The sequence below is a fragment of the Coturnix japonica genome, chromosome 5 (assembly GCF_054131305.1).
Source record: "Coturnix japonica strain WE chromosome 5, WE-NBRP24, whole genome shotgun sequence".
NCBI lineage: Eukaryota > Metazoa > Chordata > Aves > Galliformes > Phasianidae > Coturnix > Coturnix japonica.
The window spans coordinates 24097883-24112154 of record NC_140667.1 but is presented as its reverse complement, the minus strand read 5'-3'; the positions used below and the strand labels follow the sequence as shown (position 1 = coordinate 24112154).

Sequence of the window (14272 nt, the reverse complement as noted above, 5' to 3'; positions counted from 1 at the left end):
AGCGCAAGTTTCTCTGACCCAAATGAGTCAATCCCCAGCTCGGTCTCACAGCCTGCACCCACAGCCAGAGGTTTCCTGCTCAAAATTATTAGTTTCAATCTTTGGGGGCACAGTATTCCTCTTGTATATACTGTTTGCCCTAACTCGGTTGCATTCCCTACCTTCCTGCTTCTGTAGAGCGGAGATCAAATTCCCTTGTTCCTCAGCTACATTGGTACCACCCCCTTCCTCTACAAACAGTCCAAAAAGCCCCTGGGTAAACTCTTCTTATCTCTCTATCGCAGAGCTTAGGAGTGCAGGGAGTGCTTATAATTTGCCTGGACATTATTTTTAATGAAATATGGCATCACTTCAAAGGCAGCAGCAAATGCAGGATGGTATTGATTGGCAAACATCTGAACAGAGATGGTGAGCCATGGCTGTGCCTTCAGCTTGTTCACATCCAGAGTTTTCAATTTCTGCTGCCTGCTTCTGCCTGCAGCCCCAGTGATGCTGGAGAAATCAAACAACGCCAGGATTGTCTCCTTTTGTTCTGCACCGCCTGAGGCACTCAGTCCCCCCCCCCCCCCCCCCCCTCCCTTTTTTTCAATGTGTGTGGAATGAGTAAGCCCCTTCATAAAGTGATTCAGCCTAAACTGATCTAGCCTGCAGGGGAGTGGGGTTTAATCTCCTTTACTCCCATTAGAAGTCTGTACCAGTCTCCCATTGCAGGCTTTTCCGTGCTCACCCTAAAGGGTTTCAATGTTACTTCACATTCATTTCTTTTTTTTTTTTTTTGCATTGCTGTCCTTTAATTTCAGAAGCTTATTTCCTATTTTCTTCAGTAAAATCACACCTTCGTTCTGCTAGTACAAACCTGCCACGAGCTTTCAATCACTTCTTTATGGCTTAGCCTCCATTTCACCTCCGTTATCTTAGTGGCTTTTTTTTTTCCTGAGCATTTTCCAGATTCAGGGCTTTGTTGTTGTTGTTGTTTTATAATTGTTAAGACTGTTGCAAAATTACAGACCATAGGTTAAAACATGTATCACCAGGGATCTCTCTCTCTGCTGGGAACCCACTGCTAAATACATCTTAGGATCATACGAGTATGGTTCATTGAATCACAGAATCAGTGAATGTCAGGGATGGGATGCACCTCGAAAGATCATCTAGTCCATTCCCCCTACTGCAGCAGGAACACACAGATCAGGTCACACAGGATCAGTACATCTTTTATGGATAGTTCTCTCTGCTATTTTCAGCTGAGCAGCCCCCAGCTAAAATTCCTATGATGATTTCCTAAAAAAGTGACCTTACTTTTAATATTCTTTATATTATGAAAACGTGACCCACTTCTGCTTGGCAGATGAATATGGCTTGTTCATTAGACTCTTAAGCATCGCAGGTTTTGTCCTTCGATGTAGGAGTGATGCATTCCACTTCAGTGCCAGCAGCATTAGTGAATATACCTGTTGTGGGTTAGTTTGTTTTGTTTTGTTTTCTGGACAGCTCCAGTAATGACTCTTTTAAGTGAGGACGGCCCCAGGACCAAGGAATTCTGCTGGAAACCTCTCTCCAATGCAGCATATCTCCTTCCAACTCAGGACCTGCTCTGAGCCCAGAGCTCCCAACTCAGGCCTCATCTTCTGCCAAATGAATTATTCCACATGACTCCAGCTGGGCTGTGTGTTACTCATATTAGCATGAAGAGAAAGCAGGCTGTGTGATTTTATGGCTTGGGAGTGTTTTAAAAGTGGTCCTGACACAGTGAGTCATGGTTACTGTTTGTCTTTCATGGGCCAAGGAGCACCTGCTCTTAGCTCTGCAGTAATAATTATTCAGCTGGGGGGTTAAACTACACAGTGGCTTAATATTTGACCAGGATCACTGCAGCTCTTTGACATGCACGGCTTGCAGTAAACCACACAGGAGCCTATGTCACCAGCCTTGATGTAACCTCTGTGGGGACCCCAGTACCTCTGGGCACCTGGCTGCCGTGAGGTGTAGACCCAGGCAGGCAAACAAACAAGGAGGACTTGCTCCAGGTACTCTTTGCTCAGCCAAGTGGCACCACAGCTTGCAATGGCTTCCCAACAGCACGCAGGCTGCTGCAGATGGCTCCACTCTGCCTGGCTTTATCTGGGAACCGCTCTGTGTGTACCTGATGCTGGGGAGACAGGTTTGCTTGCTTGCTTGTTTTGTCATATTTGCCTCAGGTTAAACCTCCTGGTGTGGTTTAGGGGCGAGACCCGGATACAAGTGACGGCACAAAGATGTGGCAAGGGAAGGAGACAGGGAGGAATCTCACAGGCCGTGACTAACAACCCGTCCTGCGGAATGCAGCCAGGGAAAGGATGACAGGCTGCTGAGTCCTCAGCAGAGCCTTTCCCACTGCTTCAAGGGCAGCTGTGAGGAGGGCACCACAAAGAGAGTGTGTTGTTTCTTTGGGGAAGTTCCTGTCTGCGTCCTGTGTGGCGCTCAGGCTCTTATTTTACTGTTGCTAGTCACGGTAAGGTGTAAAGGGCAGGAGCCTCAGAAAGGAACATGAAATTGTGCTGGAACTAGCTAGGCCAGAAAGCATCTGCATTTTTGCCATGCCTGTGCTAGGTTTTTACAGGGAGATAGGTATGGAAATGACCCCTTTTGTGAAGCAAAGAGCCTCCAGTAGGCAGGAAGCAGAAGTTTAACAACTCCCATTGAAGTCCCCAGAGGCATCCTCAGCTGTTCTTGCTGGGCTGTGTCGGTGTCTAGGGCTCCTCCTTCTCCCAGCAGCCACAGCCCCTCGACAGTCGCAGACAAGCCATCTGCCAGTGCTTTCTCTGCACATCACTGTGCCTCACGTCTGGGGATGGAGATTTCCCAGCAGGTCCCTAGCACCCCTTGGAGGTAGTTGTGTCATAACACACTTCTTGGTACAAGAACTATACGGACAGCCTGAAATGCTGTAAGCAGGTTGGGGAACAAGAAGAATTCCCTTCATCTTTCAGCTACTGCTTCTCTTGCCTCCAACTTTGCTATTGAAGTGCTCACATGAAAACACCTATCACACTTTCAGCACTGCAGGTCTCCTTCTGTAGGGGAAGTGCAAAGCAGTATGAGAGATAGAGCAAGAAAACAACACAGATGGATTTTTCAGAGATCCTGATATAATCCATTTGGAACCTGACTGTCAGCTTCACCTAAGCTTTGAGAGGCGGGGGTCATTCCTGTGCCTACCCCTGCCCGCAAGAGGTTGCAGCACATCCTTACCTTGTGGTGTCAACCTCATGTTGGTACAGTCACCTCTGCTGCCTTTCCTGGCTTAATTTGTGATAACTACCATGTTTGTAACCACAGGGAAAGTGATTATTTTCTAAAGCAGGCAAAGAGTGGCTTCTGGATGATTGGAAGGAAAATTTTCCTCTGGGACTCAAGGAAAAGAAGCCAATCTGCTTCTCCAGAAAGAAGAGCTGGAGCCCTGATGAATTATTGAAGGTGTATAAAAGCCATCGACTTGCAGAGAAGGAGAAACACCATCATCAGTCCCAGCTGCAGATGGAGGTGATCAGCTCCAAGAGGAGAGGAGCCTAACTGGAGCACTCATGCCCTGGTGTCACAGCTGCTTGGCACTGCAGTACAAGCATTCAGTTCTCCCTGACCCAGGCCCTGAGCCTTCACAGAAGCCTTCCTCTGTAGAATTAAATCCCACTCTGCTCCTTTCAGAGACAAAACTCCTCTCTTAGGGCACGTGTGCAGGAAGTGGCTGTACACCCATGGGGATGCAGCCTACCTGCAGAGAACCAGCCTCATGTCCTGCTCTGCATGGGATGCCTGGTGCTGTGCCCTGAAGCCAGCACCGCGCCTTTGCAGGGTGCTTTCACACATAGTCTTTGCACTTCTTCCTCTTGTTTAATGATTGATTCAATTAGCTTATTACCGGAGGAGCCCTACTTTATCTGTGAACATTTCTGTATCTCCAGCTTCTCGTAATAAAGAATTCATGACTAAGCACGTATAATCCTGAGTGGCATAGCAAACATCCTGTGAGGCTGCTTCCTTTGGCTTGCAGCTATCCTGAAAGGCCTCTGGCATTCCCCTGTGGCTGACCCAGGCAGCACCAGGGCACCATGCTTATTGCTTTGTTGACAAAGTGCAAGCATTGCAGTGAGATTGCCCATGGCCTTCTCACATGCCTTATCTCAGCCTGTAGCTTGCACTTGAATGAAGTTACAAGTAACAGCTGCTTGCAGAGCAGGCATTAGAGCCAGGTGTTCCCCTCTTCTCCACATCTATCTCTTGCTTCATCAATTTGACTCAGCCCATTTAGAGTTGGGGGGGGGGGGGGGGGGGGGGAGTTATGGGGGCTGTATGGGACCTGGGAGAAGGGTGGTTTTTGCTGGAATCTTCGATCACTGTAGGTTTTGTTTCAACTGCTTTTCCTGGTCTTAGTGCCCTTCCCTCAGAAAAATCTGTCAGTGTCTGGGGCAGTAGGAATAAAGGGGAGATGTCAGTCTTTGAACACCAGGATAGGGTGTTTCTGTTTGGAGACAACTGATGCCTGGGCAGAGCGTGTCCTTTGGTTCAGATTTACTGTGTGGTCAGTCTGCCTATTAACCTCTGAAAAGTCAATAGTTGTAAATGTGTCAGAAGATGTTTGAAGGGTTTTGGAATGCTTTTAACTGTTAAGAATCTCTCCTCAGGGAATATGATCCCAGTTTTTCATGGTATCGATTTTTCTGGGCAATTTTGGTGTAAATAAGACAGCTTCCAGGGTGAGACTGGAGAGGGAATACAATCAAGTAGTGAGGAAAGCTTAGTAAATTAATTTCCCAACAGCTGTCTCCTGAATGCAAGCTTTAGGCTGTCTGAAAAAGCAGGGAACAAGGATACCATCTTTAGGTATACTTTATCCTTCCCTGTAATGGTGCTGAAGCAAGCTTCAGAATCAGAATTCTGTGAGATTTTCTGTAAGAAAATCTTCGGGTTTGTTCAAACGTAGGGAAAAAGAAGGGCTGGATTACACCATTTTCTTAGTGGCCTATGTAGGACTTGCTGTTGGCCAGTTACTGCTGTCCCCCTGGGCACAGTGATGTGGCTGTGACGGGGGACTTGGTGCAGTGTCCAGAGGAGGCCAGCACTGGCATATCTTCTTTTCCTATATTGCCCGTGGGACTGGAACTGCTGATGTGCTTTGTGATGGAATGAATTGGTTTGGAGCAGTGTCTGCAGTAGGTCATGGAAGGGCTCTGGAGATGGGTGGATAAAGGAGTGTGACACAGCATCTAGGGGACACTGGCACTGCACAAACAAGTCTGGTCTGATTTCTGTCCCTCTGAACTACGCTGCCCATGTGCCATAACATAAGACAGGGCAATAATGTTGCAGACCTTTAACCCCTCTTCTAGTAAGAAAGAGATCGTAAACTAAACAGTGGTAATAAACACCCTTTTACCAGTTTACAATGCTTCAGCAGATGGACCTATTTACCATCTACAGCTACCTTTTTTATGAGAAGGAGATAATGCTTTATCCATTAACCTGCAGTACTTTGCCACACTATGTACAGCTGTACAAACCATATAGCTCTATTTTATTTTTTTAATAAAAGCACAGCTGACTTGTTTTATTGCAGAAATGCCTTGATCAGATGACCTCAAATTCAGGTCACGAGCTTTCCTACACAAAAGTTTTACAGAAAGCTGGAAGAAAACTACAGACTGTGGAAAAGGCTAAATTGGGAGCGCTGATTCTGAGTTTGGCTTGTAACACCACTGACCTGGCATTCTCGTCCTTGTAAAAGAGTGGATCAGTCCATTGGATGTACACACACACGTCAGTCACACCTGTAGGAAAGGTAATTCAAAACCTTCTCTTCCCCACCTCCTGCTGCTTCATGGAGCTGACGTATGTTAAATATTAACAACCTTTGTTCATCGGTTCCCTGCTTCACTTGGCTTATTTTAACAGCAGATGTTATTACACCAAGCCATCTCCCCTCCCTTCCCGCTCATCAGCAGGGCCCACAGTGAAACCCAAGAACCTGCTCGGGTAACCCTGCCTACAGCACCTGCCACTGCGCTCTGGCATCACCAATGCTGCCTGCCTTCAGCATCCACGAGTGGCTCATGCAGTGAGCCAGGAGCTGCAGGGAGACACGCATTACAAGACAGAGGAGAGCATCCAGGGATAAGGAGGAGGAAGTGGTAAGGATGGCCAGCAACTCCAGTGCGTTGCCCCGAGTGACTTTTGAGACTCCAGAGAAACCTGGGGAAGAATCATCACACAGGAGACTGGGCAAGCTAACCATAAAGTACAACCGCAAAGACCTACAGCGTTGGCTAGACCTGGAGGAGTGGATCAATGCCCGGCTGCAGGAGCTTTATCAGTACCCGGTGAGTAGCTGGGGCAAACCAGCTCCTTGCTTGTTAGGGGAATGGGGTGAGAGGCTGTGCGCAGGGGTAGAGGTGTGTTTGCTCAGCTTACTGCAAATAGATCCTTGCCATCAGTTTTACTGCTTGCAGTACCTGAGCTAGCTGGGTTTGAGGTATTCATTGCATCCTTCATCCCTTTGGCCATAACTTTGTGACTTTATCCTGAGGCACCGAGGACAAAGCTGTATTTACAGATGCTGGACATGCTACTGGCAGCAGGGGAAGAAAAACAAAACACATGCTCAAATTACACAACTCCCCAGAGCAGCCTTCCTGGCCTGCATTTTTGTTGGCACCAGCAATGGTCAGTCCTACTTTTTTCCTATGTATCTAAGAGTTGTCAAACCAGGAGACTTGGGAGCAACTAGATCCAGTGCCTGAATGGTGCAGGATATGTGATGTTTCTGGAAGTACTTCTCAGTGTGGGAACTGGCCTGAGATGATGAACATACATTTGCCCCTTTGGAGGCAGGTTAGACCCTGGCATTCCTTGGAAATTTGGTTACATAACTATCTTGGGCTGGACCTGCCTAGCAAAATGCTCCCTCCAGCCTTCTCATGTCAGAAATGTCTGCTTTTACCATTGAGGTTTATGTAGCTTTAAAAGGACTGGAGCCATTTCCTCTATTTCATCCTGTCAGTCAAGATGGTGCTAACTCTGCTTTTATTTTATTTGGTTTTACTGGAATCTCTCAATTTAACACCATTATAAAGTTAAGTGCAAGCACCTCAAGGCTGCTATGAAGAAGCCTGCAGATTTCATCTATCCAAGTTCCCCAAGGGGAAATGGTTCTAGCCACCCCAGAATACCACTGTGCTCTAAGAGGAAACAAGTGTTCCTGATAGGCAATGTCTGAGGGAGGAGATAGGAGACAATCTCATTTCCATCTTAAAATACGTATTCATTTATTATATCTGCATTTATGGAACCAGCAAAAAGAGTGAATTCGGAGTCCTACTGATGCTCACAACTTGAAGGACTAAGCAAAAGGGACACAATAGTTCTGAGGAAATGAGCAAGGAGAATAGCAGCTGCTTTGAGCAACGGGACCTTTTGCCCTTTGGGTAATGGCTGTAGCTTTAAAATATTAGTTCAGAGAGGGTGTTTTTTTTGAGATAGATGTGAGGCATTTCTTGATACCACCAGTAACATAACGCAATGAGAGCAGATTGCAAATAGATTGCCTTTGCTAGCACCACTCCAGCACAACAGTTTTAGCGACTCCCTGGTGTACCAGGTCATACTAAGACATTCCTGATAGGAACTACATCCTGCAATGATGATCCACATCAGAGATTGTTAATACTACAATGATTTAGTAAGTTGATTTAGTTAGCCCTGTTAGCTTGGGCTTCTCTGGATCCATGTCTTCCAGAAACCCACATGACAGCCGGAATAAATGGCACTGCAGGGTCAACTGCCAGCAAGATTAGATCCAACATAATCTCCCAATACAGATAATCTGATTGCTATGCTATTTACTGCCATGAGGCTTTTCACAACAAAACTTAGACTTGGGTGACAGTTTGGGTTTTCAATACCTTTCCCTGCACTTTGAAGCTGGACCACAGTCCCTACTTAAACCAGATTAACACCTGTTATCTAAATAGTCATGTGAAAACTATTACTTTTATGAAGAAATGCTGTATGGGTCACAGTACAGTGTGTGCAACTATTTTGTTCTTAGTTGTTAAGTCAGGTGTGTAACAAAGCTGATCTCCTACTGCTTTTCTGCTTCCTCTCTGGCATCGTGTCAGAGACTGATGGGAAACAGTTCTTTTATTTTCCTGTAAATACTGTCCTTATTGGTTAATGTTTTACAGGGGTCTATATTAGGTGCTGCATTGTTCACTCATTATCCTTACTCTGCTGAGTACTGTGACAAAATGTCACTAGTGTTGTGTTGTTAAAGGTTCGTTTTGCAACTACATTGGAAACAGCAGCCCGCCTTACAATCTTGTAGGGGTTTGTGAAGCTAAAATGTACCTGTGGCCAAGCTCACAAGTGTTCCTAAATAACATTCACTTGTGCTGAGACTCCTACCACCAAAGCTTGTCGGTCTCTCTTACATTAAATCTATATTATATCCCCCCATTCCTATTAGAGAAAGCTGATAAATAATAAGTTATGCCTTTCAAAAGTACAGCTGTTTGCTTCTTCATTACTGCAAAAATCCATAGTATAACTACTACCCATGTGAATGTATGGAGCCAGAAAGCTTAAAATCTCCTTGTATTTGTAGTACCTCTTAAAGATTGAACCTGACCAGCTTCTGTTTGAACACTTTACATGCACTCTTTGCAGAAGTAGGTTGTCCTAAGCTGGATTACACTACATTGCAGTTAGCAACTGACATTGGATATTCTTGAAAAGGTGTTCCCATCACAGATCGTGATCCCTGAGCAGGGATCAAGTGTTGAGGTGGGAGCAGATGATGAATCAATATGTGTGCATCCACCACAGAAGGGCTGGAATACACCTCCTCTTGGTAGGAACCTCCTTATTTTGAGATGATTTGTGTCAATGTCAGCTTTGCAGTGTGGTTTTCTTGTAACTAGTTTCTTCTCAGATTCTCAGTTCTTCAGATGGTCTATAAAGTTCTTAAGTTTGAGGGTTTATGAACTATGTTGGTTTTCATTTTCTTCTTTTTAGCTAAGAGAGAAAACGGATGCAGAAGTTCCTGGGCCAGTAATTGACCTTGAAGATCTCCTGGAAGTCCCTAATGAAGAACAGAAATTAAAACTACAGGTCAGACAGAGGAACTTGGTAACTTCAAAATAGGAACTGCTGGTATAACACAGCATAGCAGTGGTGTCTGGGTTGTTGAAAATTATGCACGCTCTAATGAATGCTGCTTCCCTATGTCTTGTAGCCAGTCACGAATAGCAAGATTATACATTCTTTTTGCAGCTGGAGGGAAGGGTCAACTTATGAAATATTGAAATGATTTCTCCTTGGCTTTCAGGAAATCCTCCATGAGTGCTCCAGCCCAACAGAGGTGAGTCAAGCACCACTGACATACATATATTATGCTGTGCTCTAAGAGTGTGTTTGTTCGTACAGATTGTTGTTGAGCAGTGACCCCTTATGCTAGTTTTACACACACTTTTCCCCCCTGTGCACTTTACATGTCTCAATTTTGAGTTAGGGAGTTAAGGAAACATCATTAACTGTCCCTGTATTCAAAGGAACAGAGCCCACTATTCTGCTGGGTGGCACAGGCATCAGACAGCTATTGCCTTCCCCATATGTTGCAGTGTGCAGAGTCCCCCATCCCTGATTCAGTCGCATGCATTGCAGGTGAACATTGTGCTCAGATGTTTTTAGTCAATCTAAATGCCTTATCCAGCCTTTCAGTTTAGCTGCACAATGACAAACATACAGAAAGTGAGACAAATGCCTTTACAGTGCTGCCTTTACTGTGATGCTACTTGCACTGGAGAGGGCAAAGTTTGCACAAGTCACAGAGAGTCACAGAATTGTTAAGGTTAGAAGAGACCTCTAAGATCATCTAGTCCAACTAGACTAGAGTGGCAATAGATCCATTATAGCACTAATAATTACAAATAAACAAATCAAGAGCTAGCTAATAAAAAAGAATTTACAGTGTGAACAATTCCTGGTCTCTGTGAACCAAGAGTGTTTATTTTTAGTATAATGTTAAATAAAACAATTTAATACTGTTTAAACTCTTTTAATCTACTGGAGTGGAGAGCATAACCTGAATATCAAGAAGTCAGAATAGTTGCTTAGATTTCTGTTTGGAATAACAAGATGACCCAGTTTGGTCCATAGTGCTTGGCTGTGTCAGCAATGGGGTTTATCTCCATTAACTGCTCAACTACCTGGCCTGCCAATCCTCAACCCCTGCTCCAGGTTATCATTAGTCTTACGTGTGTCCTGCTCCACCCCCTTCTCTGCCAGCCACTTCCTTGTAGAACTGGCATTGATCCAGTGAGGTTTGCAATCCCCTACATGAAGCTTCACAGGTTCAGCAAGGAAGCAAGAAGAGGGACAGCGTGCTTTGCCCTACATTGGGAGGGCAGCAGGAGTGGGCAGGAGGTTATTGTGGCAATGGGAAGCAAGGGAGCGTGAGATAACAACATCTTGAGGTCACCTAAAGGTGGAACAAGCAGGCACTGGGAAGAAGGCAGGCTAGCTGTTGCAGGAGGGGGGAAAAAAAGCAAACATGGCTGCTCTAGAGGAAGCCAGGGAAAGAAAAAAGAAGGGTTTTTAAACGCTGTTCTGTTCAGCCATCAAAAGGTTCCAGTTCCTAAGCTAGAAGATGCATTTGCTTAGTGTATGTCAAAATCCTGGTTTCTGTTCAGCATGAAGAAAAACGTGAGAATAATGTAAAAGACATAGTACTCTTTGGGCCAGTGAAAAATGGAATTAACATCCTTCTTCCTACAATTCTTACTGTAGGACTTCATTACAGAATTGCTCAGTCGATTGAAAGGTCTCCGGAGAATCACCAATCCGCAGAAGAGGTTACCTCACCAGTAAGGGACATCCAACTTTGGCCACAAGGAAAAATGTGTCTTCCCCATAAAAAACAGATCAGCAAGATCACTTCAGAATACATTTAGCATTTTGTTATTAAGAAACATGACCGAGTTTGTGAACTTTGTACCAGTGGCTTGAAGTCTCCACTCCTTCCAGATCTACATGCAAAGAAGAAGGCTAAGCTGTATGTTTTCCTGATTCTCAAAGGGCATTTTAACCTGGATAACAGGACAAGATGTCCTTCCTTTAGTTTCTTCTAGGAATTTCCAAGCTGGCTTGGGAGCATCAAATACAGTTCTCAAGAGCACATAAAACTTCCTTCTTTCCATCCACCACAAGGAAAACAAGGCCCTGGTTATCACTCCTTCATCAACATGGAAAGTTGATTACTGTAAAGCTGCACCTGGTTTCAAGTCTGGCTGGGACCCAACTGCGATCTTTTGCCTGTTACTGCCATACCTGGCTCTACAGCATGGCTTGTACTTTGTAGATCTTATTAAGCCTCTGTTAGCCATGAAGGTTCAACAGAAAATATACGGTAGGATCAAAGGAAAACATTCCAGTGCATCTGGTCTTTGCAGAATTTAGAACTTGATGATTTGGAAGCATCTTCTACAGGAGTGAAGCCTGGAAATGATTTTTCTCACCATTTAAAAAGACATTGTAAAATACTTATTTTGTATATTAAAACAGAGAAGATCAGCTATGTGCTGCCTCAAATTGCTCTCTTTTTAGACACTACAGAAAGCTGAACTGAAAACATACCTGCTTCTAAGCAGCAAGTCTTTCACAGACAGGTAGGTCTCACAAATTAAAGTAGGACACAGCCTTGCTGCATAAACTCTTCAGGCTATAACTAATGTGTGGCTGGAAAAACACAGAGGAAACTACATCCAGGCTCTCAGCAAGTCGGTAACTTGACACGTGTTGCAGGGAACTAAGACATCAAATGGAGGATGACTACTTAAGCAGAGCAGTCTCTCACATTATGTCCCTATGCTCTCATGCCTGCCACTCAAACACAAGAGATGAGTTGCTGAGTTGCATCTGGAAGGACTGCTATGTACCAATATGTACCCAGGGGCATGCACATAGTTTGGCTTGATATGAGGTTGACAGGACATGCCTGCCTACCAAGTCTCCAATTTGTAAGAAAAACAACAAAAATATACAGTCCAGGTTTGCACCTGCTGACACTGACGAATCACAGCTCTCAAGAAAAGAAAGCAGCATAGTGCCAAAGAGCTCTGAGCACTGTTAACATCACAGAATAGGTTTGAACAGAAGTTCAGGTGAAAGATCCTGGTGGACAGGCCACTGAGCTGTGTCCTACACTATAGCTGTCATTTGCTGCAGTGCAAGTTCACAGATGTCCAGATTAATTACATATTCCATAAAGAAGCTTTTATTCTTCTGAGCTGTGACAGCACAAATACCTGTAGGGCCATTTCTCTGACACAAGAGACAGATTTTTCTCCATGCAGGGAGTTAATTCTGTACTTGCTCAATTTGGAGTGATGGAAAGAATTTTTTTTTTTTTTTTTTTTTTTTTTTCCGTACTTTAAAGGTGGATGTAGAATCCAGGGGGGAAAAAAAGCAGCTTTTAGAACTCTGCTTGAGTAGAAGTTGTCTTTGTGTATTCTCTTCCATCAGCAGAAAACTGAGTGAGCTCTAGCCCCTGTGATATGCAGTTTTTCCAGCATATCAAAACATTACTACAGCACAAGAGCACACTTCAGGCAAACACAAAGATACAACAGAATACAAAGCAAGAAGATGTAGCCAGTGTTACTGATTTCTCATCTCTGGCAGAAAAGAAAAACAACAGCATAAGGCAGAACAACTTTGGGATTAGTTCTTGAAAGGAAGAAGTCGAACTTGCTTTTATTTACTTTGTAGCTGCTCTCAGCATTTAAGGACAGACTGAAGTACATTTTGTTTACAAACAGCTTCCAGTCAACCTTCTCTTCACCATCACACTACTAGCATAAGGCTGCAACATTTGGTTTGCAAGTAGCATGGATGGAAAGTATCTTTCAGGTAACTTTTGCCTCTTGATTATACTAAGATAATTTAGAACATGTGAAATTTCATGTGTTTTTCTAATCAAAATTTCAAGAAGGTGCATAAAATAACCTTCACATCATTTTCCATTTACTACGAGCTACTCTTACATTCCCCTTAAAATTATTCAGGCAGCTATATTTGGACACACTTGTTACAACAGTTAAGGCAAAGCACACCTGTATGAACCAAAGCAATAGCAAATTAATGCAGTTTATCTAAGACCTCTCTTTGTGAACTAATCTGATTTCAAACTCATCTGTTAGCATGAGCTTGAATTTTTGCTGGGGAGGAAACTACTTTTGATATTTCATGTACAAAACGCTTTGAGAGAAAATGGTCTTATTTCCTTATAGCATGCAACAATGAAGGAAACAAACAGATTCTATTAGATACCAAACTCTCTTCAGTCCTTGAATGGCTGTCACTGAGGTTGATCCTCCCAGTGAGGAGCTGATGGTTTACCACTACCTTTGCTGCTTTACCAGTACCTTTTCAGGGCCAAGGTCAAGGTGTGTGCAACACAGTTATGTGTGCACTGACCAGTTAAAGGTCACACAATAACAATCTGTCATTTGGAAAGAGGAGTAATTGTGCTTCTGAAGACAACTGATTGAGATCACCCTCCTGCTTCTTTTGCATGGATGCACAAGCTACAGTGGGGATGGCTTTACAAGGGGAAAGTGATTGGCCAGCCACTAAAATGGCCAATTACATGCAGAAAGCTCAGCAGCCACAAAAATGTCCATTAGTGACAGGGCAGTGAAAGAGTCAGCATGTGTGTGAGTCTCCCATGTATGACTAAGTTCTATTTCAGGTATTGGGCTGGTTACGTTTCTGGATTCCTTGGGATGAACCCACAGAAACCAATCCAGGAAACTAAATAAGCTGCTTCAGGCTGTTACCTGTTGCTTTATTATTGATGAACACAGGGCAGGGCTCGGTGGACTCACAGTGGAGCACAAGGAATTCAAGTTGTGCTGTGGTGGATGAAACATTTAAGCTGTTTCAAGTAAATCACCAGCTCATAGATAACAAGAAAAAAAAAAAAAAAAAAAAGCTGTAAAACAACAATCAATTTGCCTATTATCTGCTTGGAAAGAACCTTGGGAAGGCTGAAGCCAAAGGAGTGGATCAGTCTTGGAGAGCTGTTTACATCTTCTGCACATGAAAAACACAAAGGATTTAACCTGAGACAAAATACTCAGTGGGTCGTCTTGCTGTCATCACTAACTGCCCTGGTCAAATAACAACAAAGAAAGCATCATACCCACAATGACATGAAGCCAGAACCGCCAGAAAAGTCTTC

General features: G+C 44.1%; 1 protein-coding gene across 2 annotated transcripts; it reads left to right on the top strand.

Moving 5' to 3' along the window:
- Window positions 1-5966: 5966 nt before the first annotated feature.
- On the top strand, window positions 5967-11605 carry PPP1R14D (protein phosphatase 1 regulatory inhibitor subunit 14D). 2 transcript variants are annotated; one of them, XM_015864457.3, is made up of 4 exons: window positions 5967-6353; window positions 9046-9141; window positions 9359-9391; window positions 10819-11605. In XM_015864457.3, the coding sequence occupies exons 1-4, from the start codon at window positions 6171-6173 to the stop codon at window positions 10897-10899; spliced, it is 393 nt and encodes a 130-aa protein (XP_015719943.3). In that variant the 5' UTR covers window positions 5967-6170; the 3' UTR covers window positions 10900-11605. The 2 variants fall into 2 exon arrangements, 1 of the variants encoding a protein (XP_015719943.3); XR_014947135.1 differs by having other exon boundaries at window positions 6045-6353; window positions 9304-9391.
- The last annotated feature ends 2667 nt before the right edge of the window (window positions 11606-14272 follow it).